This window comes from Pelmatolapia mariae, linkage group LG17 (genome assembly GCF_036321145.2).
Source record: "Pelmatolapia mariae isolate MD_Pm_ZW linkage group LG17, Pm_UMD_F_2, whole genome shotgun sequence".
Lineage (NCBI taxonomy): Eukaryota > Metazoa > Chordata > Actinopteri > Cichliformes > Cichlidae > Pelmatolapia > Pelmatolapia mariae.
In genome coordinates this window covers 3,743,552-3,768,746 of record NC_086242.1, presented here as the reverse complement: position 1 = coordinate 3,768,746, position 25,195 = coordinate 3,743,552, and the positions used below count along the sequence as shown (strand labels likewise).

The window sequence follows — 25,195 nt, the reverse complement described above, 5'->3', positions numbered from 1 at the left end:
GATTTTGAAAGCTGTGGGACTGGATTTTTCTGGATTTGAATCCTTGTTGTTGCTGCAGCACCAGAGTCAGCTGGGCTACAGTTTATCAGACTTTATCTTTATCAAACCTTGTGTGGGATTCATTAATCATTTCAAAAATAGGTATATAGCAATATTCATTTTTCTAGAGTAGACTATGATATAAATGAAAATAATATCTTATGCTATAGTAATGAAATGTCTGCACACGCACAGACTATAAACACCTGGAGAATCAGAATTAAGTCTTTATTTCAAACCTATATGTAAGAAATGTTAATAAAGATAAATAAATGAATATGAAATAAAAAAGAAAGACATTATATTCAAATGATGAGAAATATTGATCATTCCCTGTTTGAAACTCAGTAGGAGGTAGCACATGCTTATTAAGTCCAACCCTTATTTAGCTGATTGTATATATCTGTTTTGATTATACAGTCTAATATATACATAGACATTATCCATAAATAAATTTACTTTTTTTTTTTTTATTTTACCACGTGTGACCTTAAAAATAATGAGTATTTGTGCTACAAACCGTGTTAACTATACTTAACCACCCTTATTTCTATTTTGTATGACATGGTGTACTTTTGTAAATGGTAACCCAAATCTCCACATAGTAACTCAAGTATGATAAAACCAATGAACTACATCAGGTATGCAATGATCTCTGGGGAGTATATATAATTATATACATATTATACTTTATATAAATTCACTCCCAACGTAGTCCTCACAAAGGGGAAAATATGTGTTTTTGTATGAGGCTGTAAATAAGTTAATTTATGACTGAAGATGAACATTTTAAAATTGGGGACTGACTAACTTTTAAAGTCATCTTCAAATCTTTAAGAAACTAAACTCTTTCCAAAAAACGTGCCACTACCATGAAAAAATAATATAATTCTAACAATTTATACATTAAAAATAAACCATAAAGTATGTTTTTTTCTGTTTACAGAAAGCCTCTCACTTTTGGTAAAGACTCAGATGTTATTATGATCCTTCTCACAGTGTGAATAGTTGCCTGGTCACGTCTTATTTGGATGGATGGGCAGATATGATGATGTCCTTTTAGGAAATAACAATGTCTGCATCCACCATAAATATTTTTTCTCCAGTCAATTAAACTTTTAAATGAAACATAACCCATAACGCTTACAATAATGTAAAAGTTTAGTGGACACCAAACTCTGTCCTTGTTAAATGTAGGTAATCGGGATGCGATCATATGATTTGGACCCAGTGGCGCTCCGTAGAACGATTTCAGCAGGGTTAAATAAATACTGCTTTACTATTGTTTTCTTTGTGTTGAAGTCTATTCTGGCATTTCTAACAAAGTCTAAAAAAATTCTTATTTATTCTTTTTTTGTGCATTTAGAACCTAAATAACTTGAGAAGCAGAGAGGAGAGAGATCACAAACGAAACCGGAAGTAACTAGGGGTTACTTCTCTCGCCTTTTCGCTTGTCTTCGGTCTAAGCACGCGGAGAGAGGAAAACTTCCCATAATTCTTTGCTCAGCATGGCTGCCTCCTGTTGTCGGCGTGTGTGTAAACAGTTGTAACATTAGCTAAAAGAAAGAAAGAAAAACAAAGTGCAGTTTTCATGAGTCTTTTAAATCGCACACAGATCTCTGGAAATCCGCTCTTTTCTTATCAAGCGACGAGGCCAAGATGAAGATCAAATCCAAGTCTTCGTATCACAAATCTGAGAACACCTTCAGGGTAAGAGCCCACAAACACTGCGGCGTGTTAATAGTACAGCAGCAAAGACAGAGCTAGGGAAAAGCTAGTTTGGTATGACTCTGTCACATTTAGAATAATTTGTGTACCATCTGCAGCACGTTTAAAGTCATGTGATCTGGGGTTGTTTTTTGGTCTTTTTTAAGTTTCTCACATTTGCTGAAAGACTCGCCAACGTCAACATCAACGTGATCCATCGCATTGACAGAACTGGATCTTACGCTGAGGTTTGGAGTCAAAATTGTCCGCTTCTTATTACGAACACCACTCTCATTCATTCATCTGTGTCTTACTGGTGAGGACTGTTTTGCTCTCTTTGCAGGAAGTAGAAACATACTTCTCTGAAGGACTGACAAAATGGAGGGACCTCAACTTGACAGAACATTTCAGTATGTATAAAGAAACATGAAATATCCCATACCCAGGGGGAGCTTGTGTGTTAGTATTTTGTTGAAGAGATTTGCACACGAATCTAATTCTTTTCCTTCACAGCCACGTTTCTGAAAGAGGTTTCCAACAAGAGCCAGTCATTCAACATGCTGGTTTTCCATCAGAAGTCCATCGTGGAATCTCTGAAAACCCACCTGGCCGTCCAGAACAGTCTGGCCTACCAACCCCTGCTAGAGTAAGAAGTATTTTATGTTATTTTTTGTAGCTGTAGGCTTGCATAGAATCATCAGGCTGCAATCTAAGCGCCCAATTTCTTCCTCCAGCCTCGTGGTGCAGCTGGCCAGAGACCTGCAGACCGACTTTTACCCCCACTTCCCAGATTTCTTCCTTCTGATCACCTCACTGCTGGACACAAAGGACACAGAGCTCCTGGAGTGGAGTTTCACCTGCCTCTCCTACCTCTACAAGTACCTGTGGAGGCTTATGGTGAAGGACATGACCAATATGTACAGGTGAGGCATAACATAAAGTCAGAGGGGCGAGTACTTTTTATTTTTTAATGAAATTTGAGATTATCAGGAATCTATTTTTAAGACTTAAAACGACCTAAGGAGCTAGTTTTGGGAAGCAAAGTGGGTGAAAATGGGTGTATGCTTTGTAATTTGACCTTAGAAGTGCTCTGGTTTTCCTTCTGCATCCTTCGCAGGTTACTTGTGTTACTAGAGATCAGATGCACATATGATGGTTAAATGTGAAACCTCTTTCCACCCCACAGTTTGTATAGCAGCCTGCTGGCACACAAGAAGGAGCACATCCGCATGTTTGCAGCAGAAAGCTTCTCCTTTTTGATGCGAAAGGTTGGTGATTTGGGTTCATGTCTCCATTTCTTGTTACTTTTGATTTACTTGTCATCTGCTGCGGTACATTTCCATCAAACATCTTCTATTATTATAGACGGTTCTTGTATAGCTCTTTTCTACTCTCCACTCAGCACTTATTTCTACTTCTAAGTGCACTTTTATCTAACACTCATACACATTCACGCGCCGATGTACTTGTTGGGAGGAACTTGGGTTAGCATCTTTCCCAAGGATAGGTTGGCATGCATTGTCATGCAGACTGGAGCAGCCAGGGATCGAGCTGCCAAACTTCTGATTACCGATGACCTGCGCTAACTCCTGAGCTTGTAGCAATTTCTTTCCTTCTACTGTATTTCTTTATTTGTCGTCGTTTTCCCCGATGAACTGGTGTATCACTTTGTCCTGCAGGTTCCAGATCTCGATGCTCTGCTCACCCACGTGTTCTCCGACCTAGAGGAGCACCCTGAGAAGGTGGAGGGAACGGGCCAGCTGCTGTTTGAGATGTGCAAAGGAGTGCGAAACATGTTCCACTCCTGTGCTGCTAATGTGAGTTAACAGAGTGACTGCACGTCGCTTAGTTTGAATTAAGCACTTTTAGGTGTTGTTTATATAACTTGATGTGCTAAGCAACCTTTTTATCTTCCCAGTCTTTCTCTGTGGCATTGCGTAAGCTTGGCCCAGCAATGAGCCGTGGGGTCTCTCTCCCGTGGACCTCTGTTAGGGACGCTCTGGATCACATGGCCCAGGCAGCAGCCGATCACGTGGACAGAGAACACATGCTGGTTTTGTGGGAGTCCCTCCAGGTAAGGCTGGACTCTATTTTGTGTCTTTTCTGCACCTTTTTCACTCCTTGCCACGTGTTTTGATGGTGGCGTGTCCTCTTCTTAAGGCCAGCATGTTGGAGGTGCTGGATATTATGGAGGCAAAGGGGAAAGACGCAGACCTGGCGACAGAGCAGCTGGAGAGCCTTCTGTTCATTCTGCACACCCTGGCATCCCACAAGGGTGGAGCCAAGATTACCAAACCGGAGTCTGTCTGCCAGGTGAGAGGAGAATCTAAGAGATTTAATTATATATTGAAATGCAAGAAATTGCGTGGATTATGTGCGGGCATATAATGGTGGCGTCTCATCGTACGATCTCGTCCTCACAGACGGTGTTGAGGCTGATTCAGAGCTCGTCTCTGTCAGCTTCCTGCTCCCGTCTTCTTCTCCAGATCACCTCCTCTCTGCTCCTCGGGGAGAACGTCAGCCTGCCAAACTCACTCATCCAAGAGACTGTGCAAAAGGTTTGTGCATGTAAAGATGGCTTTTTTGCATCTGGTGTCACAGTGTGCGTAAGGACTGCATTATAAACACGACCAGAAAGAGAAAGTTGCCCGTTGCTTACATGCAGACTCTCTGGAAATCTTCTTTATCAGATATTTCGGAGCACTGTGGGGCACGATCTGATTCTGGAGTTCACCAAAGAGATGTTCACCATGAAACAGTTTGAGCAGGTGAGTTCACTTTTTATTTTCCTCTGTTTCTTTTAAATCTTGCGGACTAACTGGCTTCCTCCTCTGCTGTCCTCCAGCTCTTCCTCCCCACCCTGCTGCGCTTCACCACAGGGCTGTTCAACCAGGGTGATGCCCTCTCTCGCCACAGCAGCCTGGATGTGCTGGTCAGTCTGATCCTCGCTAAAGCTCCGCCCCCCACAGATGGCTCCATGGCCTTTGAAACCTACCCACTGCTTTTCACCGGTCAGACAACAGGGTGAGATTCTACGGTGAAATGTTATTTTCTACTGTTATCGTGTCATTTTCCACGAGGTAAATCTGTTTTCTCCTCCAGCAGAGTGTTTAGCAGGAAGGAGGAAATTCAGCGGAGCCATGCTGAGTCAAAGCAACTAGCCGTGCCTGAGCTGGTGCTGTCAATGATCAAAATTCCCGATGAGCCGGACCAACCCGTCAGTAACCTCTCGCTGCCATGGGCTGCACTTGTACTGCTGCCTCATCTCAGGTAACTCCTCCCTGCAGTCAGACTCCTTTTGGTCACGTGTGCAACAGCATTGGTCAAAATGAGGAGGTGGTCAGGAAAGAGGTACAACAGTGAGTGTCTACAGGCATTTGTAAAGCATCTTAGAGCCTCTGTCATGGTTTGGGGCTTTTATCAGCCAATGCTGTTGGGGATCTTGTCAAAATTGATGGAAATATGAACACAGAAGCACTATCAGTCATGGTTTGGCCTCCCCTGGAGCTCGAAGCTCAACGTTGTTTAAGTCATCTTAACCGAGAACAAAACAAAAGGCAGCCAACATCCAGAGAAGATGCCTGATTCCCCCTGTCTGTTCAATGCGTAAAACTGGCTTTTGTCTGGCTTCTGTGCTGGGAGCCTGTAGTTTGGACAAAGGTTGCTGTGAGCTAACTTTACTAGTTGTGGCTCAAACTTGCTGCTACCAGGGAGCAGAAGTGAGGCATTTGGAGCCAGGGATCCATCACTTCCTCTGGATTTTCATGGCAAACTCGACCCGAGTGCTTAAAATAAAAACCCGACCACAGCTCAGAGGCAACCCAGAGCAGCGGTCCCCAACCTTTTTTGCGCCACGGACCGGTTTATGTTCGTCAGTATTTTCACAGACCGGCCTTTAAGGTGTCGCAGATAAATACAACAAAATAAAACCAGTACCAAAAAAAGAAGATTTAGTCAGCGTTGGGGGCCCCTGACCCAGAGAGTTGGGGAGAATTTTGTTTTTTTCTTTGTCACCTTACAGTGTATTCATACACAGGCAAAAAAAGAGAGAAACATGTTAAATGTTAATATTTACACTCTTTTGCTTCAGGCCTCTGGCTCCAGCCGCTGTCGTACCTGATGTGACAGCTTTCCTAAACCGCCTCCTGTGTGAGATCGAGGCAGAGAAACTAGGGAAAGGTTTGTGATTATTTGTTCGTTTGGTTTTTTATTAACACAAATGTTTTCATTTGGTTGCAGTTTCATGCGGCTCAGTGGGGTAATTAACAAGTACATCCAAAGCAAATAAAATAAGGACTGGAATGAATCATTTACCAACAAGTTAGAATGACTGGTTGTGATTTTAGGGTTTTTTTTAAAAGTCTGAGTTAACCTTAAACTTCATGTCAGGGATTTCTACAACCCAAAATTTGGGCACCAAAACAAAACAGATTAAATGAAGAGGAAAATTAAAATACTTTATATATTTAATCCCCCAAAATTTAATGAGGTTCTCCCCAAAACCGGTGAGGGGTGAAAAAGTAAACAATGATTTTTTAAAATTGCAAATTGAGTGACTCCTTTCTTTCCTGTCCTCTCTCCAGCTGCTCTGTTCGTAGCCAGACAAGCCCTGAGCTGCCTCCTGTCTCTGGACAGCTCTGCCCAGCTTCTCTCACTGGTCACGGTGGAAAAAGTCAACTCGATCCTACGGTAAGCTCTGCGTGTGCGACCTAAAAACACATTTAGCACCCTTTCTCTGTTGCTGAATGAGTTTCCATCTATTGCATCAGATTCTAAACACCTTTCAACAACCTGTAACCGCTGGTGTCGTGATTGTCACAGGAAATTTCCCACAGACCTGTCAGCTCTGCTGCTAGCAGACTTGTACTACACCCGTCTGACACTCAGTGGGGTTTCAGAGCACCTATCCCACAATGCCTTGCTTGAACTCTACCAGATGCTGTACTGCAACCTCTCGTCCAACATTTCTAAGGTTTGTGCCAGATCACAGAACATTTCGGAATAGTTTAAAGAACAAATTTTTCCCCCTTAAAGTTGAGATATCTCACAACCTGAAGGCGCTGACTGTTTGGGTGTTGGTGAAAACAGACATATTTAAACACAGTTTTGTTCTTTTTTTAAAATTCAGATTCGTCTGCTGACTCTGAGGCTCTTCTCTCAGTTCGATGCAGAGCTCCCTCCACAGGCTGAGGTACAACACCCGCAGATTCTCATTAAACACATTTAAAGTTTGGAGTTATTGGAAATGTTGTTCGACTGTCTTCTTCCAGGGTGAGGATAACGTGGAGGTGCAGTCGGTGTTCGCAGTGTGCCTGCAGGCGGAGTTGGTGCCGGCTTCAGTGCACGACTACAGAGAGAAGCTGCTTCACCTCCGGAAGCTGAGACACGACCTGGTGCCGCGCAGCCTGCCCCGCGGGCCTCCTGGCACCGTCCAGCAGGTGTGGAGAAGAGCAGTGATGAAAGCATGACAGGATGAATAATGATGCGTGTTCTTTATCATGTGATAAGTTTGGTTTTTTTTATTGTTGCAGAGAGTATAAATACAGTATGTTAGCATATATAATAATGTTACGGTGGCCCTGAGAGGCCAAACGGACTGCAACTTAAGAAAACACCAGCAATAAGACAAACGCTGCAAAAGCACACAAAACACAACGGAAATAGGAAAAACAAAAATGGAAATAGGAAAAAACAGATTTCCAAAAGCACAAGGGAAGTGTTTCTGGGGAGACAATAACCCGACGGACCAGTTGCAGGAACCAAAATATGCTAAGAATTGCACTGGGAGACACTTAAAAGAAGTGGAGGATCTATTGGTTTTATGAGGAAAGAAAAGATGAGAGGTAAGTGTGTTAGCCTAACTATTAGCCTAAAAATCCGTCATCAGTATTATATGAATCATGAGATTAAAACATACTTACCAAGCATGTTTTGGTTCCTGCAACTGGTCCGTCAGGTTATTGTCTCCCCAGAAACACTTCCCTTGTGCTTTTGGAAATCTGTTTTTTCTATTTCTGTTTTCTTTTTTCCTGTTTCCGTTGTCTTTGTGTGCTTTTGCAGTGTTTATCTTATTGTTGGTGTTTTCTTAAGTTGCAGTCTGTTTGGCCTCTCAGAGCCACCGTATAATGTAGTTACAGAGAAGTTATACGGTTCCCGTACATGAAGGGAACTTTTTTATTTTTAGATGCTTGGGTGGATAACCTTCCTCTTATTTTACTTCAGGTTCCTCTGCGGTACCTCATTGCAATGCTGTTTGTGAACTTCAGGCCACTGTGGGACCCAGTCATTGAACTTATTGTGTGAGTGTAAAATAATCACGCTTGTTTATACTTCAAGAACCATGTACGTTCCATCATCTATGCTCCAGTCTTGTTACATGGGCCTTTCTAAATGAGTATGCTCCTATAGAATGCTGGGGATTTGCTCTAAGCTGGCCTTTCTGTCAAATTACAGACATTTGTCTGCATTTCCTTTAAAACTACATTGACACTTTGAGGTATCCATGGAAAACATTTGGCGTAAATGGGTTTCTGTCTTTCCTCGTTGCAGGAGCCATGCCAGAGGCATGGACAACAAGGACTTCTGGATGGTGTACCATGAACATCTGGAGATGGTGGCCGGGCTGGCAGGTAAGGCTGTTTGGTACTTGTGTCACAGCATGTAATTATAATGGCATATTTATTTACCTATGAATGCCTTGAACTGCCAAAAACACGTTAAAAGGGAATTCTGCTTTCTGCATGTAACAGAGAAGGAATTGGAAGAAGAAGAAGATGATGATGAAGAAAAGCCCAGTGTTCAGAGCGAGCCAGGCTGTGATGTCATTGAAAGCGGGGATGTGGGGACTCTTTTCCTAGAGCAGCTGAAATTGGCCTCCGACCCCAGTGAAAGGACAGACTTCACTAACTTCCGCAGTTTACTGTGGCGCGCTATGGCCCAGTTTACCGACAGAGTGGAGCCACGCAGCCGGGAACTGACCCCGCTGCTGCTCAGGTTTATCAGGTCAGTGTCAGCTGATTGACCATTTTCCTTAAATTCTATCAAAAGAATATGTTCTGTTATCTGATCTTAAACTCTGCGCTTGTTGGCAGGAATGAGTTTTATCTCACAGACCTGCTGGTGGCGCCCACTCAGGACCTGAGAAAGAGAAGCGATGCTGCCCTGGAGGATAAATCAGGGATGACTGAGCACATGGAAGAAGGGGAAGAGGAGGAGGAGGCAGAGGAAGGAAGCAAACAGCAGAGGAAGTCACTTCCAAGAAGAGCAACGGCCAAGTAAGAAATATTTGTAATACTGCTGTCCTCAAAGAGATGAAGTTGTTTTCAGGGTTATTATTTGCAAGCTGTTTTTGATTTTACCATAATTTCTTAACCCACATTATTGCTCTGATGTCAAAGTGATAGCTGCTTTATTATTCGTAGTTAGTAGTGCCATGTCTGGTTTCCATTTTCACTTTAGACTTCATGTAAAGTGTGTTTAAGGTATTTAGCTGCACAGCATTCAATTTATTTGTTGGATAATTGTCTTAAAATATCTCCCAAAAAGCCACCTAAGTTTCTTGTTACTTAGAGACCACTCTCCTAAATTTCACCTTGATGTGGTTTAAAAGAGCAAGTTATAAAAATACATTTCTCTCCAGGTTTTACGGGGTTAAAAGTGACCAAGAGACCAAAAATGTGTTCGCACCAAACCTTTAGCAGACTTTATTTCTGCTCTGACGTTTGGCATTTTACCATGGAAGTCTATGTGGATCGAGTCTCTTTTGGATTTAGCCTCAAGTGGCCAATCAGGGAACTGCAGCTTTTGACACAATTGTATTTTATTATAATTTTTTTTTAGCCCTAGGGGTTACCAATTCAATCCAGCTTTATTTTTATAATGGCAAATCACAAAAACAGTTGCCATCTGGAGCTTTATATTTAAAAAGCGCCACATGATAAAGACTCTACAATAATAGAGAGAAAAACCCAGCAATCAGTCTACCCCCCTATGAACAAGCACTAGGCGACAGTGGGGAGGAAAAACTCCCTTTTAACAGGAAAAAGCCTCCAGCAGACTCAGGGAAGGGTGGCCATCTGCCGTGGGGGTAGTTTTTACCCAGTGTGCAAAACTTCATCAACTTATATATACCAGAAAACTTTCATTTTTAAATAAAACTTTGATATAACTACAATATAATTCTAGTGTATTGTACAGTAAGTAGAAGAACATAATGAACTGAATTTGTCTTTTGTTTCTCAGACAGCTCATCGCTCATCTGAAAGTATTTTCCAAGTTCACCAACCCTCGGGCTCTCTATCTGGAAAGCAGCCTCCGTGAGCTCTATAATCAGGTAGTGCCCAAGTCTGTAGCATGCAGCGTCACACACCCTGTCCTTAAAACATATGAGTTGTTCCCTTACTTGAGTCATTTTGAAGCAGTTGCTATTTTTTTTGCAGTTGTATCATAGATTTCTTTTTCTTATCTGTCTGTTGTTCAGCTGCTCACCCATCAGGATCAGCAGATTCAGCAAGTGGCCCTGGAGTGTGTCATCACATACAAGGACCCCAACATAGTTCCGTACAAGTAAGGAAACTACCTTAATCACCTTAGGAGATGGAGAGGAAGTGATTACACTGCAGTTTCTCTTTGGCAGCAGCTCTCTCTCTCTCTGTCTCTTCTTCAGTGGTTTTATTGTTAAGGCTCTTATCATCAGCCCTCTGTGGTTACAGATCTAGGAATGCTGAGTTCCACCTCCGTGCTGTTTCTGTCTAACATTATGTTCTCTGCTGTCTGTTATCAAGATATCCATTTACCACACATTCAGCCAAGCCACAGACAGACGGTCTGATCCAGGGGCCGTTAGCATTACAGACGCGCCCGCGCGTGTGTGTGTGTGTGTGTGTGGTGCTTTGTTCAGGATCAGCCTGACACACTGAGCCGCTTTCAGAGTTTTAATTACATTTTTTTGTAGATGGAATTCTTATTCTCTCATACGACACATGTATTGTTTGTGCTTATGAAACTTATTACAATATGGAGAAGATATTTTAGCAAAGGTTCTGCAACACCTTTACAGAGTGATTAGACCTGTGTGTGTGTGTGTGTGTGTTTGCATTTTTTTTTCAGGGAGAATCTTGAGAGGCTACTGGATGACAAACACTTCAAAGAGGAAATCGTCCATTTCAACATCTCTGAGGAGACTGGAGTGGTTGATGCTTCCCACAGAGGCAAACTTATACCACTGCTCATGAGGTACTGTACAATTTCCACTATAAAGTTTCCACTGTAAAGGTAAAGGCAGCATAAGCATGCATGAGTAATATCAATTTTTTAATTTACCACACAACAACAACAAAGAGAAGGTGTTTTGCCCAAAACTTCTGACTCTTGCACAGTATTTTTACTTGGTTGTTAAATAGCTCCATTTGGGTTACATATTGCCTTCTTAGTTCACAGATGAACTCTGGTGTCCTCGAGAAAAAGAGGATGTTGCTTTTGTTCACACTCTGGCTGTTAGTCTGATACCCTCCAGTTGCTGAACATTTCTTCTGTGTTTTGCTTAGAAAGATTTTTTTTAATAGTGTGTCTGATTACAATTACAGGGAAAAAGCTTCTTGTTCTGCATTACATCCATCCAGTGTTTTACATAAATCAGTATGATCACAGCTTCATGCTGTGGATTTGTGGAGAAGTAGTAAAACATTTTTACTACCTTTAACTTTCATTTCTAAATTTATTTTGGCTTTAAGGGGAAAATTTCTTTCAGTTAATCCCGTATTTTATTGTAAGTTTGTACAGCTCAGTGTTGTGTTGTGTACGACACAGGATCCTGTTTGGTCGTCTGCGCTCCAAAGCAGGCAGCAAGTTTCAGGGGAAGGCGAGCGCTACCTACCGGTCCTCCATCATTCTACGCTTCCTGGCAGGATGTCAGGCTGAGGAGCTGGGGATGTTCATTGACCTGCTTTTTGAGCCAGTCAGCCATCACTGCCAAGGTCGGATACGAAAACGTCACAAGTAATTTATAAAAACAGACAGAGTGTCAACAGGTAGCAATTAATCTGAGTCAGTTTGTGGTAAAATGTGCATCTTGTCTGCAACGCATCGCTTTGTAGTGAGGGACTTGATTCAACTGGTGCATTCCTACATAAAAGGAAGGTTGCAGAGTGCCTGCATCTTTTGACAGTTATATATACATTTTCTATGTGTGTAGAACGGCAACAGATGCTCGACTTTTAAGGCTTTATTAGAAACAGATGCCATGTAGTTTTGTTGAGAGCCCGAAGTAATATTGGACAACATTGTTGCACGTTATCACATAATCCAAGAGAGATCATCTAGCAGAGTGCTTCCACAGACTATTTGGGTACAACAAGCACTCACAGATAGCTGCTATCTAATGCAAATGTTTATAAAAAAAACCAACAACAACAAAAACAAACCAATATTTCATTCATCGTTTCCTCCTCCTGTGTCCTCAGGTTCCTGTCTGGCTGCAGTTCAGAGGGCGGTAGCAGAGACCGACCTGGGTGCTGTCCTGCCGCTGGGCCGTCTTCACAGCCTGCTGAACACTATAAATGTGGTGATCCAGAAACTGGGCCACCTCATCCACGTCTACCTGCCCAAAGTGCTGCAGATCCTAGTGTGTGTCACAGCGTCCGTGTCCACCATTTTGGACCAGAGAGAACAGGTAATCAGAACTATTCTTTCAGGGTAGAAGTTGTTTAATAGTCCTAACACTTTTTAACAGTCCTTATTACTTTCTGTAAAACATAAATATAAAGAAATTCGTATCTGCTTTCTCAGCTGCGAGCAGGCTGCATTAATCCTCTGAAGAACCTGAGGAGACTCGGGATCCTGAGGATCCTGGACTTCTTCGATTGCTTCGACACCTACAGCTTCAGGCCAGATGAGATTGATGCTGTGTTTGAGGCAGCGGTCTGGCCTCAGGTACACGTTGGAGAAAGATTTTTGTATTCTTACTGAGTATTTCTTTACTTTGTCCCGGCTTTCTGATGAGTTTAAATTTGTTTTTTATATGCAGGTGCGCCGTCTCCCAACAGAGAGCACCTACTCCCCCACCCCTCTGCTGAAACTTATCCATGTGTGGTCCAAAGATGCCAGGTTAGCATCCTTCACAAATGTTTCTCAGTGTCGGCTGGCAGCTTCATCCAGGCTTAGTAAAGCGTGCTCAAAGATTTTTTTTTTTTTTTTTTACCGTCTCAGGTACTTCCCCCTCCTTGCCAAGCAGAAGCCGGACCACCCAGAGTGCGACATCCTTCTAAACGTCTTCGCCCTCCTCTCAGCTAAGAAAGTATCTCCAGCAACCATCGCAGTAGTAATGGACATAGCCGAGTATTTGGCAACAGCTGCAGACTTTGTTGCCTCAGAAACTGAGACGGAGCTCAGCGTCAACGGCTGTGTGTTTCCACAGCCTGCAGAGGGAGCTCTCATTGCAGCAGGTTAGCAGATCATGACAGGAATTTGATGGCGTTATTTTTGTGCCTCTATTCTGAGCGCGTGTAAAAAAAAAGTTTGCAAGCACAAATGTTGCATTTTGGGGAGAAAATTATTATGTGTGAAGAAAAGTTTAATTTGAGCAAACAAAATTCATTTCTGCGTGCAAGAAATGTATTTCAGTGTTTGCTATTATCCATATACACACACAATAACAGCCCCTCTCGTTCAGTTGTTGCCACAAAACCAACCAGTCACAGACTGGGATGCAACAATTCTGATTGGCTGTTACACTCTCCGATCAGCTCGCTAGCTACTGCAGACGGTCCAAAATGTAGCTAAGTCCATTTTTCGGTTAATATGTTTAATTATTTTATTTTAAAGTATTCAAATTTTTTTTAAGAGGATTATTAGTTTTAATCTAGTTTAAACCAAACCACTCCACTGGACTTAGCTACATTCTAGGATGTAGAATAGGATTCATTTCCCTCTGCTGCTGATCACTGTTAAACGTGCACATGTTGTATCCTCCAGATTCACTTGCTCAAGGCCCCAGATTGCTGCTGCCTCACATTCCCACGCTGCTGCGCTACTTCAGCGGAATTGTACGCAACACAGACAGACTCAAGAAGAAGAAGTTCAGGGCACAGGTGGCCAAAGAGCTCAACATCCTGTCCAAGTGAGTTGAATGTGTCCAAGTGATTCATTTTGGGTTGAGATAAAGGTTATGATTATGATTGTGGTTGTGGTTATCGTTATACACGCGGTTGACTCTTCCCCAGCTAACAGTAGGATGTGTCACTCTCTCGCTGCCAGGGTCAGCCGATTTGTGAGCAACAAGGAGCAGAGCTCGATGCTTATCAGCCTGCTGCTTCCTTACCTCCAGAAAGGCAACAAATCACAAGTAAGACTTACAACTGAGTTGTTTGAACCTTGAAATTACAGTCATTTAACAATCTGTAGTAATGAATTAATTAATTTATAAAAACTTTTACATAAAAGGCAGAGTTTTGCAGTGTTAGGGTGTGTGCTCGAGAGGTTCCGCTCAAGATAAACTTTGTTTCAGGAGACAGAAATCGACCTCCTGGCCACCATACAGAACCTGCTGAGACAGTGTGACAAGCCCTCCGTCTTCCTCCGGCCGCTCAGCAAACTCTTCTCCATCATTCACAACAAGCTGCCAAGGCAGGCCCTCACCAACGTCTTCCAGGTACAGCAGAGAACTAATGCAGCGTTACGCTGTCTGCAACTTATAATATAGGCATGGTGAGATGAACCATCAGCGTGTGGACAGACACAAAGCAGGCCAGAGCACTTAATCTCACCAGTTTCTCTACCACAGTCCTGCTGTTAGCCACTGTGTTGAAATGTGTTTGGCTTTGGGTTATTTTTATTTATTTATTTTTATTCATTTTGGGGGGAGGTGGATGACTGTATTTGAAGTTACCAGCTAAGAGTAAATGATGCTCAGCAAAAACAAAATAAAAAATCGACTACTTTTCCAGTTCACCGCACACAAGCTAGCTAGCTGCTATAGCGGCCATGTGTTGGCTCCCGCCTGTCGTTCTGTCATTCAAAGCAGCCACGCCCCTACTTAGGCCTCATTTTAAGCCTTAGTTGAAAGAGGTGCGTTATGTAAAAATTCAACACCTGTTCGACTGTTATGAACTGAGAATTTTGTACCAGACATGTGAGTGGGTGAATTTATCATGAGAGTCTATGGGGATTGACTGGTTTTTTAGAGTCGGCCTCAAGTGGTCATTCAAGGAACTGCAGGTCTTTAAATTTCTTCTTGTTTTCACTTAGCTACACCGCACTGAATATCCTTTATGCTAGCTAAACTGTTCTGTGATAGTGCATCAAGCCACATAAAATAAAAAGAGAGATGTGTTTACTCCTGTACAACATTAGCTGTTGGAATTATTGTTTGTCGTTACACTGGGTGTCCAAAAATAGTATAAAACAATGGTGTGAAACATAAGGCCTGGGGGCCAGAATTGGCCCGGCACTGGAAAATGTGAAGGGGGAAATCAATTTTGAACTTTGAATCGTATTTTCATAAGTTTTACAGATTTTTCTACTGATACAGACCTTTCCCATAACCATTCATACTACACCGATGTAATTCAGTAATAGATTTCTGTAATTTTAAATGTTTACTGCTTACAGTTTAAGCCGGTATTCCTTCATCGTGTAGAAAGTACTTTTGAAACTGCACTTCTTTTTCTAATAATAAAATATCTCAGGGATCGAATGTGTAGTTAAGCTTTTGTACACTGACAGAAAGTGGAGTTTGACCAGTCTGGTGGGCTGTATGTGGCCTGCGATGCCTGGTGTAAATGAAGAAAAATTGGTACAAATAACCATAATAGGAAATAATTAATGTTCTTATAAATAACAGTTAAAAGAAAGTTGTTATTATTAGTTTTTGTAGCCCTTTTAATTGACTCCTCGTGTGCGCTGCTCTGTTCTCAGACTCTGTCGGATCTGGACCCTTCACTCACATACATCACTGACTTGGCAACAAAGGTGAGATGACTTACGATATTATTATTTAGACAGTGATGAGGAACATTAGAGAGGAAATAATATCCAACTTTTCTACAGGTCTGAACTGTAACCTCTGCCGTCATGTTCAGTCTGGGTCTCGATCCAAAGAGCAGCAACTAACGGGCTTTTCCTGTGCTCACCTTTGCAGCTGAACGCGTTTGACAGTCGACACTTGGACGAGATCCATTTTGACGTGCGTCTGACGGCGTTCCAAGACGCCACCAGACGAGTCAAAGGCATGCAGACTCTGGACCTGGACTACATCAGCACCGTCATGCACAATTGTTTCCACACCTATGAGGTAAATAAATATTCACTGTTACACTTTATTAATTGTTTACCTTCAGGATAAACATTTCATTGGCTGATGTTTTGCTTTTATTCTCATCTCGCTCCTATAATGCAGATCGGGGACATGTCACTGGGAGACAACGCCACCTTGTGTCTGTCTGCAGTGATCACCCAGCTGGCAGCCGTGGGGCCCGGAGAGCAGATCTACAGGGATGTAGTGCAACACATCATCCTGGACGCTGTGCACAAGGGCCTCCGCAGCAAAACGGAGGTAACAGCTGTAACTATGGTTACCGCTTTCTTGTTTCTGTCAAATGACACAGATGCTTGCTGTGAAGCCACTAAACTCACTTGCTCACGCTGTTGTGCTTCTTTATCTTTCAAGAGTGTGCAGCATGAGTATACAACCATACTGGCCTGCCTGGTGAAGACCTTTCCTTCCAAGAAAGAGTTTAGAGACCTGGTGCAGCTCGCCAACTACAGCGACCCCGAGTCTGACTTCTTTGAGCACATGAAGCACATCCAGGTAAAAGAGGGAACACAAAAGCTCACACTTCTGCCTTCTCCTCCTCCTTTATCCGACTGATCACCTTTTCTCTCTGTTCAGATCCACCGTCGGGGTCGTGCCCTGAGGAAGCTCGCCAAACAGCTGACCGAGGGTACGGTGGTGTTGACGCCCCGTTCCCTCCAGAACTACATCATGCCGTACGCCATGACGGCCCTGCTGGACGAAAAGATGCTGAAGGTTACTTGATTGTGGTTTCATTTTAAAAGTTAAGGATGTATTTTTTTCCTTTTTCTTTGTGTCTAAAATCTTTCCTCCTTCTCCTCCTTCCATACTGCAGCATGAGAACATGATATCAGCATCGGTGGAGGTGGTGGGCGCGGTGTGTCGCAGGCTCACCTGGTCCAAATACCTCTACTACCTCAAGCAGTTCATCCACATCCTGCAGACAGCGCAGGCTGAACAGAAACTGGCTGTCAGGTAAGGTTGCACATATTTGTAATCTGACCATATCTTTTTTTGTCTCTTCTTTTTACACTACCTGTTGTTCTGCTTTACTTGCTCCAGTTTGCTGGTCACCGTCTTGGAGGCTTTCCATTTTGACCACCAGACCCTCAGCAGAGAAATGGAAGCCGCCAAAGCCAGAGAGGGTGAGCGACTCGGGGGGGTGACGTGAATTTTGTTGACTAACTACACGAATAAATGAAGTAAAGAAATATAAATGTGTGTCTTTGGGAAGCTGGGAGTGTGGAAATCAACGCAGACGACGAAAACGTAGCTGCGGATGACGAATCTGACGCGAGCGACGATGAGGAAGAGATGGAAGTCGACGGTAATGCTTCCACTGATGTCCCCATGGAAATGGAGGGAGCTCCTGCCACTAAAGTCAAGGCGCAGGCAGCTCCTAAATTATCCACGGCAGTGAGTGGACTGCCGCAGAGCGCGGAGGAGCTGGAGTCTCTGATCGGTTTGATTCATCAGACTGTTAATGAGAGCGTCCTGCCCCGTCTCCACAAGTGTCTCAATGCAAAGGTACGATTCACACGATCGTTTGGATGTGTTGGTAGTTTTTCTAAAAACCTTCAGGAGCAGAGTGATAGTGATAATGTGTGGGTTTCCTCCAGGTGAAGCGTGACGAGGAGCACAAGGCAGTGAAGTCAAAGGATGTGAAGGACGAGGAGGTGGTGCGGATACCAATCGCCTTCGCCATGGTCAAACTAATGCAGACGCTGCCTCCGCACATCATGGAGGCCAACCTCCCTGGGTACGCAGCCGTGTGTCCATAAGCACAAAAAAGATCATCTGTTGTGTATTTCAAACCTTAGACAGTAATATGACATCTGATTGATTATTTCTGCTTCTTTTACAGGATTCTGATCAAGATTTGTGTTCTGCTGAGGAACCGTTTCCAGGAGATCCGTGACGTGGCGAGAGGAACTCTGGTGAAGATAATCGAGACTTTAGGCTGCAGATACCTGCAGTACCTGCTCAAAGAGATGCAAGGTGTTCTGGTCAAGGGATACCAAGTAGGAACACACATGCAACAGTGCAGTCCTGCAAACACCAATAAATGCTTCAGGTCACCTTAGCTTTAATATAGCGCATGCATCATGCAGCAGTATGTGCTTAAAAGAGTACCACAAGTAGAAGTATGCAAATATAAGTACAAGTAAGTAAAACGTGATAAAAGACCGTGACAGTTATGTTTTTATGTGCATGCTCAGACTTGTATGAGTACATGTAATTCAGCTAACCCTAGACAGGAAATATAATCTAATGTTACATTTGATGTCATAAAAATGTGTCATAACAGTAGAAACCTTTGTTGACATGAGGCAAACCTGATCAGCCTATTATTTGTCTGTTTTTGTCCCCCCTCCATCCAGCTCCACGTGTTAACATTCACAGTGTACCAGCTGCTCTCAGCTCTCACTCCAACCCTAAAGAGTGGAGACCTGGACTCCTGCATGAACATGCTCATTGATGTAAGCTTGACGTCTTTCAGGAAAATTTTTTTCTTTTAACTTTTTTGTGTTTATATTAATCTCTGTCCCCCTTTTACACTCTCCTCCTCTCTGTTATTGTTGCTCCACTGACCAGATCTTCAATAACGAGCTGTTTGGGACGGTCGCCGAGGAGAAGGAAGTGAAGGGTATCGTTTCCAAGCTGATGGAGGCCCGCCACAGTAAGAGCATGGACTCGTACGAGCTACTGGCACAATTCTGCAGCAAGGAGAGCATCACCAAGCTCATACTGCCCCTGAAGGAGGTAAGGAGGGATTTGAACTTAGAAACAGAAGATAATTGGTAATCAGTCACAGTGGTGGATAATATTTCCAAGAGGCCAACGAGATTTTTTTGTTTGTTTTTTGTCAGTTTTAAGATTACCTTTGACAGGATGAAGATGCATCTAAATGTGCCAAATAATGAATTATTGACTGATTGTCAGGTTATCAAATATAAAATTAAAAAAAAATTTTAAAAATCAATAATTATAAAAAAGTAAAAAATAAAGATGGTTACATTCGGTTACATTTTTTAAAAACTTTTTTCCAGCAGACTTATTGACATGAAATATTTGGCAAACAGGCGCTACTGATCACATAAATCATGTTTCTTGCCTTTACTAAGACTTTGATTAATGTACAAACACATGGTTACCTACCTAGCTAAATAGCCTTTGTGAAGGCCTCTAATAATGACTTTTTTTTACAATGAGTTTTCTGTTATAACTTATCTTCATTCCAGTAATTTCTTCGGGATGAAATCACCTGAGCTCTTTTTCTTCTTTTTAACTTATAGCTTTTAAAATCTCTAAAATCTATTATTATCAACACAAAGTAACAACTTTAAACACGAAAACATATAAACAATAATCATAGCTAGTACTTAAATGGAGTTTACAAAAAATTGCAAAGCATTTCTTAACGTCAGTGGAGTAACAGCCCTACTGTGTGGCTAGTTTAGCTTCATTAAAAATGCCTTCTAACATACTTGAATTGTCAGCTAGTTAGCTACCTAGCTAAAGCTAACTAGCTGCTGGATTGAATTAAATATAACCATATATTTAATACACATCCGTTTTATATAACTCTTGTACATAAATAAATTTTGTTAGCTGTTTTAGCTAGCTAGCGTCTTTAACACTACTTAATAGTATTTCTTCTTAATTTTTAAGTCCATGTTTCCTTTCGTTAGCAACAACATTTTTAACTAAATTGTTAATTATTAACAACAAAATTCATATGTCGAACAAAATGCCGTTGTTGATACAAATTTTGGTGACAGGTATATTACGCACGGGCGACATACATGTCACCAGAGTTTTTTTTTAAAATAGTGAATGTAATATAAACTCTTCTTCTAACTTTTATTCTAACGTTTATTTTTGTCAAACCAGATCTTGGAGGCTACATCGAGTTTGAAGGTGTGTAACCGGGTGGCTGCAGTACTGCGGCGACTGGTCTCAGGTCTGCTTGTCAACAGCGGCATGACTTCGCAAGACATCCTTCTGCTGAGCCATGGCCTTGTCAGCCAGAGCCTGCCACTTCTCACAAAAAGAGACCGGTACGCGCACACACACACACACGCACACACACACACACGCACACACACACAGTCTAATATCAGAGTGCAATAAATTATTTCTAATATTTTTTCCAATTTTCTGCCTATGTCATGTTTGCTTGTAGGGACAAAGCATCAGCTAAGCCTCCCCCAGATCCCAGACTGCCCCCTCCCAGCTGTCTGCTCCTGCCTCCCACTCCAAAGAGAGGAGGTCAGAAAGCTCCTGTCAGCAGCCGCACCAACATGCACATCCTGGTGGACGCCGGCCTCAAGGTGCGCTTTCTCCAACAATACGAATAATCTCTGTAACATGGCACCCTGTACTTTTATCTCAAGAAGGAATAAATGTGTGTTAATGTGTGTATGTGTCTAATGCTCAGCTGCTCCACCTGAGTTTGAAGAAATCCAAAGTGACATCATCCGATCCCTCAGCCCTGGAAATGCTGGATCCTTTTGTGCACTTGTTGCTCACCTGCCTCGACTCCATGCATGTCAAGGTACCAACACTTACCTGGGCATCTTTTTATTTTGTTTATCATGGATTGCTTAAATAAACCTCCATCAACCTCTGCTTCTGTCCCTCTCAGGTGATCACAGAGGCTCTGATAGCGTTCACTTGGCTGTTAAAGTTCCCTCTGCCAGCAGTGGAGCAGAACGCTGGGCAGCTGACCAAGCAGCTCTTTGTCCTGCTGAAGGATTACTCCAAGGCTGGAGCCGCCCGTGGGGAGAACTACCACCTGGTCCAGAACTGCTTCAAGGTATAAAATGCATCGTACTCTTTAAAGTGAGGTTTAAAGATGATCGAGGATGAGGTAACATGTTTTCTTTTTCCTAGGCCATGACTGTTCTGGTGAAGAATGTCAAAACCAACAGCATCTCTGAGACGCAGCTGCAGGTGCTTTTGGGATACGCCGAGGAGGACATCTACGACCAGTCTCGCCAGGCTACTGCCTTCGGTATGCTCAAGGTAAACCAGTGGAGCTGTAGTCAGAAACTTTTCTAATGTAATGTGCGGTGTGCTTACGTGTGTGTGTGTGTGTGTGTGTGTGTGTACACTCCAGGCAATTCTGTCCAGGAAGCTTGTTGTTCCCGAGATGGAGGAGGTGATGAAAAAAGTGGCCAAGTTGTCGGTTACTGGCAGCAACGCTATGATCAGAATCCACTGTCGACAGGTACAAACTCCTTTTCTGCTTTCACACCGACTCATTTGCAGAATCTCGGGTCCAGCTTCTAAATGAACATGTTTTTATGTGGTGCAGATCTATCTGAAGTACCTGCTGGACTACCCGCTGGGGAAGAAGCTGAAACTACACCTGGAGTTTGTGGTGGCGCAGCTGCGCTATGAGCAAGACACGGGCAGGGAGTCAGTGCTGGAGATGCTGGCATACATCTTCCAGACTTTCCCTCAGGTGTGTAAAAATATACAAAATAATAGAAACGGCATACTCGGCAGGATAATGAAATCCGGCCACACTGTACGATTAATTCCTCAAACATTCACAACATCGATCCTGTTGTCAAACATTGCTTCTTCTTTTCTTCCCCTCCCATTCAGAAAATTCTCTTGGGCCACAGCGCTCTGTTCTTTGCCCCGCTTGCTCTTGTTGTGGTCAACGATGACTCGGCGCGGTGCAAGAAGATGGCAGCTATGGCCATCAAGACTCTGCTCACACAGTTGGACTCGAACAACCAGAACACCCTGTTCTCCATTGTCAGCACTTGGCTAAATGCAGAAAAGGTACATACAAAAACCGCTTTACTGGTTTGGACCTCATGTACTCTTCATACGTGCTTCAGTTCTTGGTGGAATAGTTTCCAGTTCTTAGCTGAGAGGAGTGGCCCTCGCTGTGGTCTTCTGTTGCTGTAACCGATCTGCTTCATTGCACTCTGGCCATTCTTCTAAAACAGGATGTTTTATGTTTATCGGACCATTCTCTGTAAACCCTGTTGGTGGTTGTGTGACCAGCAGCTTCTGAAATACTCAAACCTTCCCATCTCGCACCAATAACCACGCCACATTACTTAAATCATCTTTCCTCCCCATTCTTATGCTCAGTTTGAATTTCAGCGGGTTGTCTTGACCATGACTACATCCCCAAATGTGTGGAGTTGCTGCCATGTGATTGGCTGATTAGATATTTGAATTAATGAGAAGTTCAGCAGGTGTACCTAAAGTGGCCCGTGATTGTATATATTCTTCCAGGGGAACAGTTTTACAGTTTTTTTTAAGTTAAAGTGAACCGTTATAGATAATTTTAAAGATTTTGTTTTGTTTATATTTTATAGTGTGGTAATGTCAAAATTAGTCCAGTCAGCGTTAATCCTGTTAATACGACGTTAGCGCCATAACCGCATTAACGCGGTAAATCCCCGTTGGCGAATTAACGCAGATTGCCCCGTGCGAGGGCTGCACCGCGCTTAACGCCTTAACGAGCTAACGCGTTGACGCCGTGCAGCCCTTGCTTGGGGCGATCCGTGTTAACTCGCCAACGGGGATTTGCTGCGTTAGCACTAGTCAAAATCTATGAAGGGCCAAAATCCACAATAAATCAATCATTGGTCACATTTCAAATCCACTCAAACATTTATTTACTATAAGCAGTTAGGAGATGATTACATAACTGACTGGTTGATGTAATTTGTTTAATTGTGCATGTGGTGGCTACATTTGGAAATAGTGAAATTAAATAAAAGATTTAATTTATTTAACAGAAAAGCAAACTTGATGCACTTATGTCTTGTGTCAATTATTTATTTATTCAACATTTGGCAGTTTTGGTCCTCCATATATTAAAGGTCTTATTACAAAATCTGTCCTTGTATAAATTCAGAAATGTTCTCCTTCCCAGGTCAGCCTGCGGCGTCTCGGGGCGCAGATATGCGGCCTGTTCGTGGAGGTGGAGGAGGAGAAATTTGCCCGTCGACTGGAGGACCTGCTGCCGCTGCTGGAGAAGGAGATCAACCCCGACAACTATGAAGATGTGAGTCATCACACAGGGAGGAGCAGAAGTGCGATTGAAGGCAGTAAATTCAGAATAAACGATCAATTTGTAACCTTCTCTTTCAGATCGAAGAGGAGCAGGAGGAGAAAGGAGCTGACAGGCTGCTCTTCAGTTATCTGACTCTCCTCACTAAACTGAGCAAACACTGTGGATTCCTGGAGCTCAGCAAGCCTAGTGACACACTCCAGAACATCTGGGGTAAAGAGCGCACACGCGTTACCTCGCCGTTACTGACAAATGCATTCTTCACATGCTCATTAAAACATGTCCCTGCCTTATTTTAGGTCACATCGAAGCCCACCTGCGGTACCCTCACTGCTGGGTGTGGCTAACGGCCTCACAGCTTTTCGGCCAGCTGTTTGCAGCTCACCGGGCAGAGCAGCTGGTTGCCGTTTGGAGAGGCGAGGGAGATGCTTCATCAGAGTTGGCAGCCACCGACTTTATCACCTGCAACCTGGATAAGAAGGTAGAGCCAAGATGCTTGTTTTTGTTTTTTTCTCTTGCAGCAGACTTCATTTCTGCATCTTATATTTTAAATGAAATCTTCTTCTTTCCCTTTGCTTTCTGAAATCTAGATGAGAGAGTTGGCGCTGTCTTTTTGCTATCAGCTGCAGTCCAAGTACCTGGACACAGCGTCAGGAGAGCAGGTGCGCAAACCCCACTGAGCCACACACCTGCCTTCCTGCACCTCAGACATTTAAAGATCAGCTCATACAGGTGTTTGGCTAACAGAGGCCCTTCTGCTTCACCCACAGGTGATCAAGAACTTGCTGTTCGTCGGCAAGGTGATCTACCTCATTTCCCCCGAGTCCCAAATCATAACTCAGGAAGAAGAGAAAGAGGGAGAGGACGAGCAAATGGAGAATGGTGATGAGGGAGATGAAGAAGAGGAGGAGGAGAGAGAGGAAGAGGGAAAAGAAGAGGAGGAGGAAGAAGAAGATGACAAAGAAGACAGGCCTCCTTCCCTGCTGTGGCTGATGAAGAAACTGTCTCTGATGGCAAAGAGAGAAGCTGCATATGCTCCCAAAGTTCCCCTCAAGGTAAACTTAGAAACACTTTTTTGTTTTGGTTTTTTAAACCCAGTGATGATTTGAAGTGCCCATAATGTGACACTGTTTGTCCTTCACTGTGATTTCTCTCAGAGAACGTGCGTGTTTAAATTCCTGGGAGCAATGGCCATGGACTTGGGGAAAGAACGGCTCGCCCCGTATTTGACCACGATAATCACACCACTGTACAGAGAGCTGGACAGCACATACGCAGACCAGGGTAACTGCTCTGAACCAGTGTTGCCAAGATTTAAAAAAAAAAACATCCTGACAAAAAGTGTTAGATTCTCTGAGTGACCCCTGTTGTCTCCTGATCTCTGATCCAGATCCCACACTGAAGAACCTTGCTCAGGAGCTCATCGAGCTGATGAAGAAACAGGTGGGCCTGGAGAGATTCTCCCTGGCCTTCTCTGCCGTCCAGAAGGAATTCTCACAGAGACGAGCGGCACGCAAACAACACAGAGCCATGCAGGTATGATGGACATAGCAATGAGACACACACGAGAAACAACTTTAATTTGCCATCGATCGTCCTCACAATTTCTTCTCCGGTCTCTGCAGGCGGTCGCAAACCCAGACATCGCTGCAAAGAAGAAGCTGAAGAAGCACAAGAACAAAATCGAAGCCAAAAAGAGGAAGATCGAATTCCTCCGGCCTGGATATAAAGCCAAGAAGCAGCGAAGCCACGCGCTCAAAGACCTGGCCATGGTGCAGTGAGCCGAGGACGCTAGAAGGGGATGAAAGCTAGGCCAGCTGATGCAGAACAGAGACTCAAAAGGAAGCATGGACAAGAGTATACCCAGAATCCTGTGGGCTTCCGATTCAGCTTAACACGAAAGACCAAACAGAAGCTTGACTGTGTGTACAGAGCAAGGACGCTGTGGAAAAACCTAGAATTAACGTCTGTTACACGTCACGGCGCATCACTCATTCATATGAATTGCAAAGCTGGAATCTATTTTATATCTTCTTGCTGTGAACAGGCTACAGTTTTGCTTCAATTTCTATCCCGTGCAGTTAAATGTACATGTATTTGTAATTAAAAAAGAT

The 25,195-nt window shown here is 43.2% G+C and overlaps 1 protein-coding gene across 3 annotated transcripts; it reads left to right on the top strand.

The window, feature by feature from the left end:
* Window positions 1-1,556: 1,556 nt before the first annotated feature.
* Window positions 1,557-25,195, top strand: utp20 (UTP20 small subunit processome component). Of its 3 annotated transcripts, none has more exons than XM_063501060.1 (61): window positions 1,557-1,749; window positions 1,914-1,994; window positions 2,090-2,156; window positions 2,260-2,392; window positions 2,481-2,669; window positions 2,933-3,014; window positions 3,426-3,563; window positions 3,665-3,820; window positions 3,907-4,059; window positions 4,170-4,304; window positions 4,437-4,514; window positions 4,592-4,770; window positions 4,852-5,016; window positions 5,837-5,925; window positions 6,330-6,435; window positions 6,568-6,718; window positions 6,875-6,937; window positions 7,017-7,184; window positions 7,969-8,045; window positions 8,296-8,375; window positions 8,496-8,748; window positions 8,838-9,020; window positions 9,988-10,078; window positions 10,226-10,311; window positions 10,855-10,980; window positions 11,554-11,720; window positions 12,207-12,415; window positions 12,532-12,675; window positions 12,770-12,849; window positions 12,952-13,187; window positions 13,717-13,861; window positions 13,999-14,086; window positions 14,249-14,392; window positions 15,658-15,711; window positions 15,881-16,033; window positions 16,139-16,294; window positions 16,409-16,549; window positions 16,631-16,768; window positions 16,869-17,008; window positions 17,096-17,178; window positions 17,268-17,560; window positions 17,653-17,792; window positions 17,898-18,054; window positions 18,415-18,513; window positions 18,629-18,796; window positions 19,928-20,094; window positions 20,220-20,367; window positions 20,475-20,591; window positions 20,682-20,852; window positions 20,930-21,061; window positions 21,156-21,266; window positions 21,354-21,503; window positions 21,650-21,832; window positions 22,944-23,075; window positions 23,162-23,294; window positions 23,381-23,562; window positions 23,672-23,743; window positions 23,852-24,136; window positions 24,239-24,365; window positions 24,472-24,617; window positions 24,707-25,195. In XM_063501060.1, the coding sequence occupies exons 1-61, from the start codon at window positions 1,699-1,701 to the stop codon at window positions 24,860-24,862; spliced, it is 8,427 nt and encodes a 2,808-aa protein (XP_063357130.1). In that variant the 5' UTR covers window positions 1,557-1,698; the 3' UTR covers window positions 24,863-25,195. The 3 variants fall into 3 exon arrangements, 2 of the variants coding, with proteins under 2 accessions (XP_063357130.1, XP_063357129.1); XM_063501059.1 differs by having other exon boundaries at window positions 4,849-5,016; XR_010096798.1 differs by lacking the exons at window positions 22,944-23,075; window positions 23,162-23,294; window positions 23,381-23,562; ... (3 more) ...; window positions 24,472-24,617; window positions 24,707-25,195 and having other exon boundaries at window positions 4,849-5,016; window positions 20,930-21,050; window positions 21,650-21,757.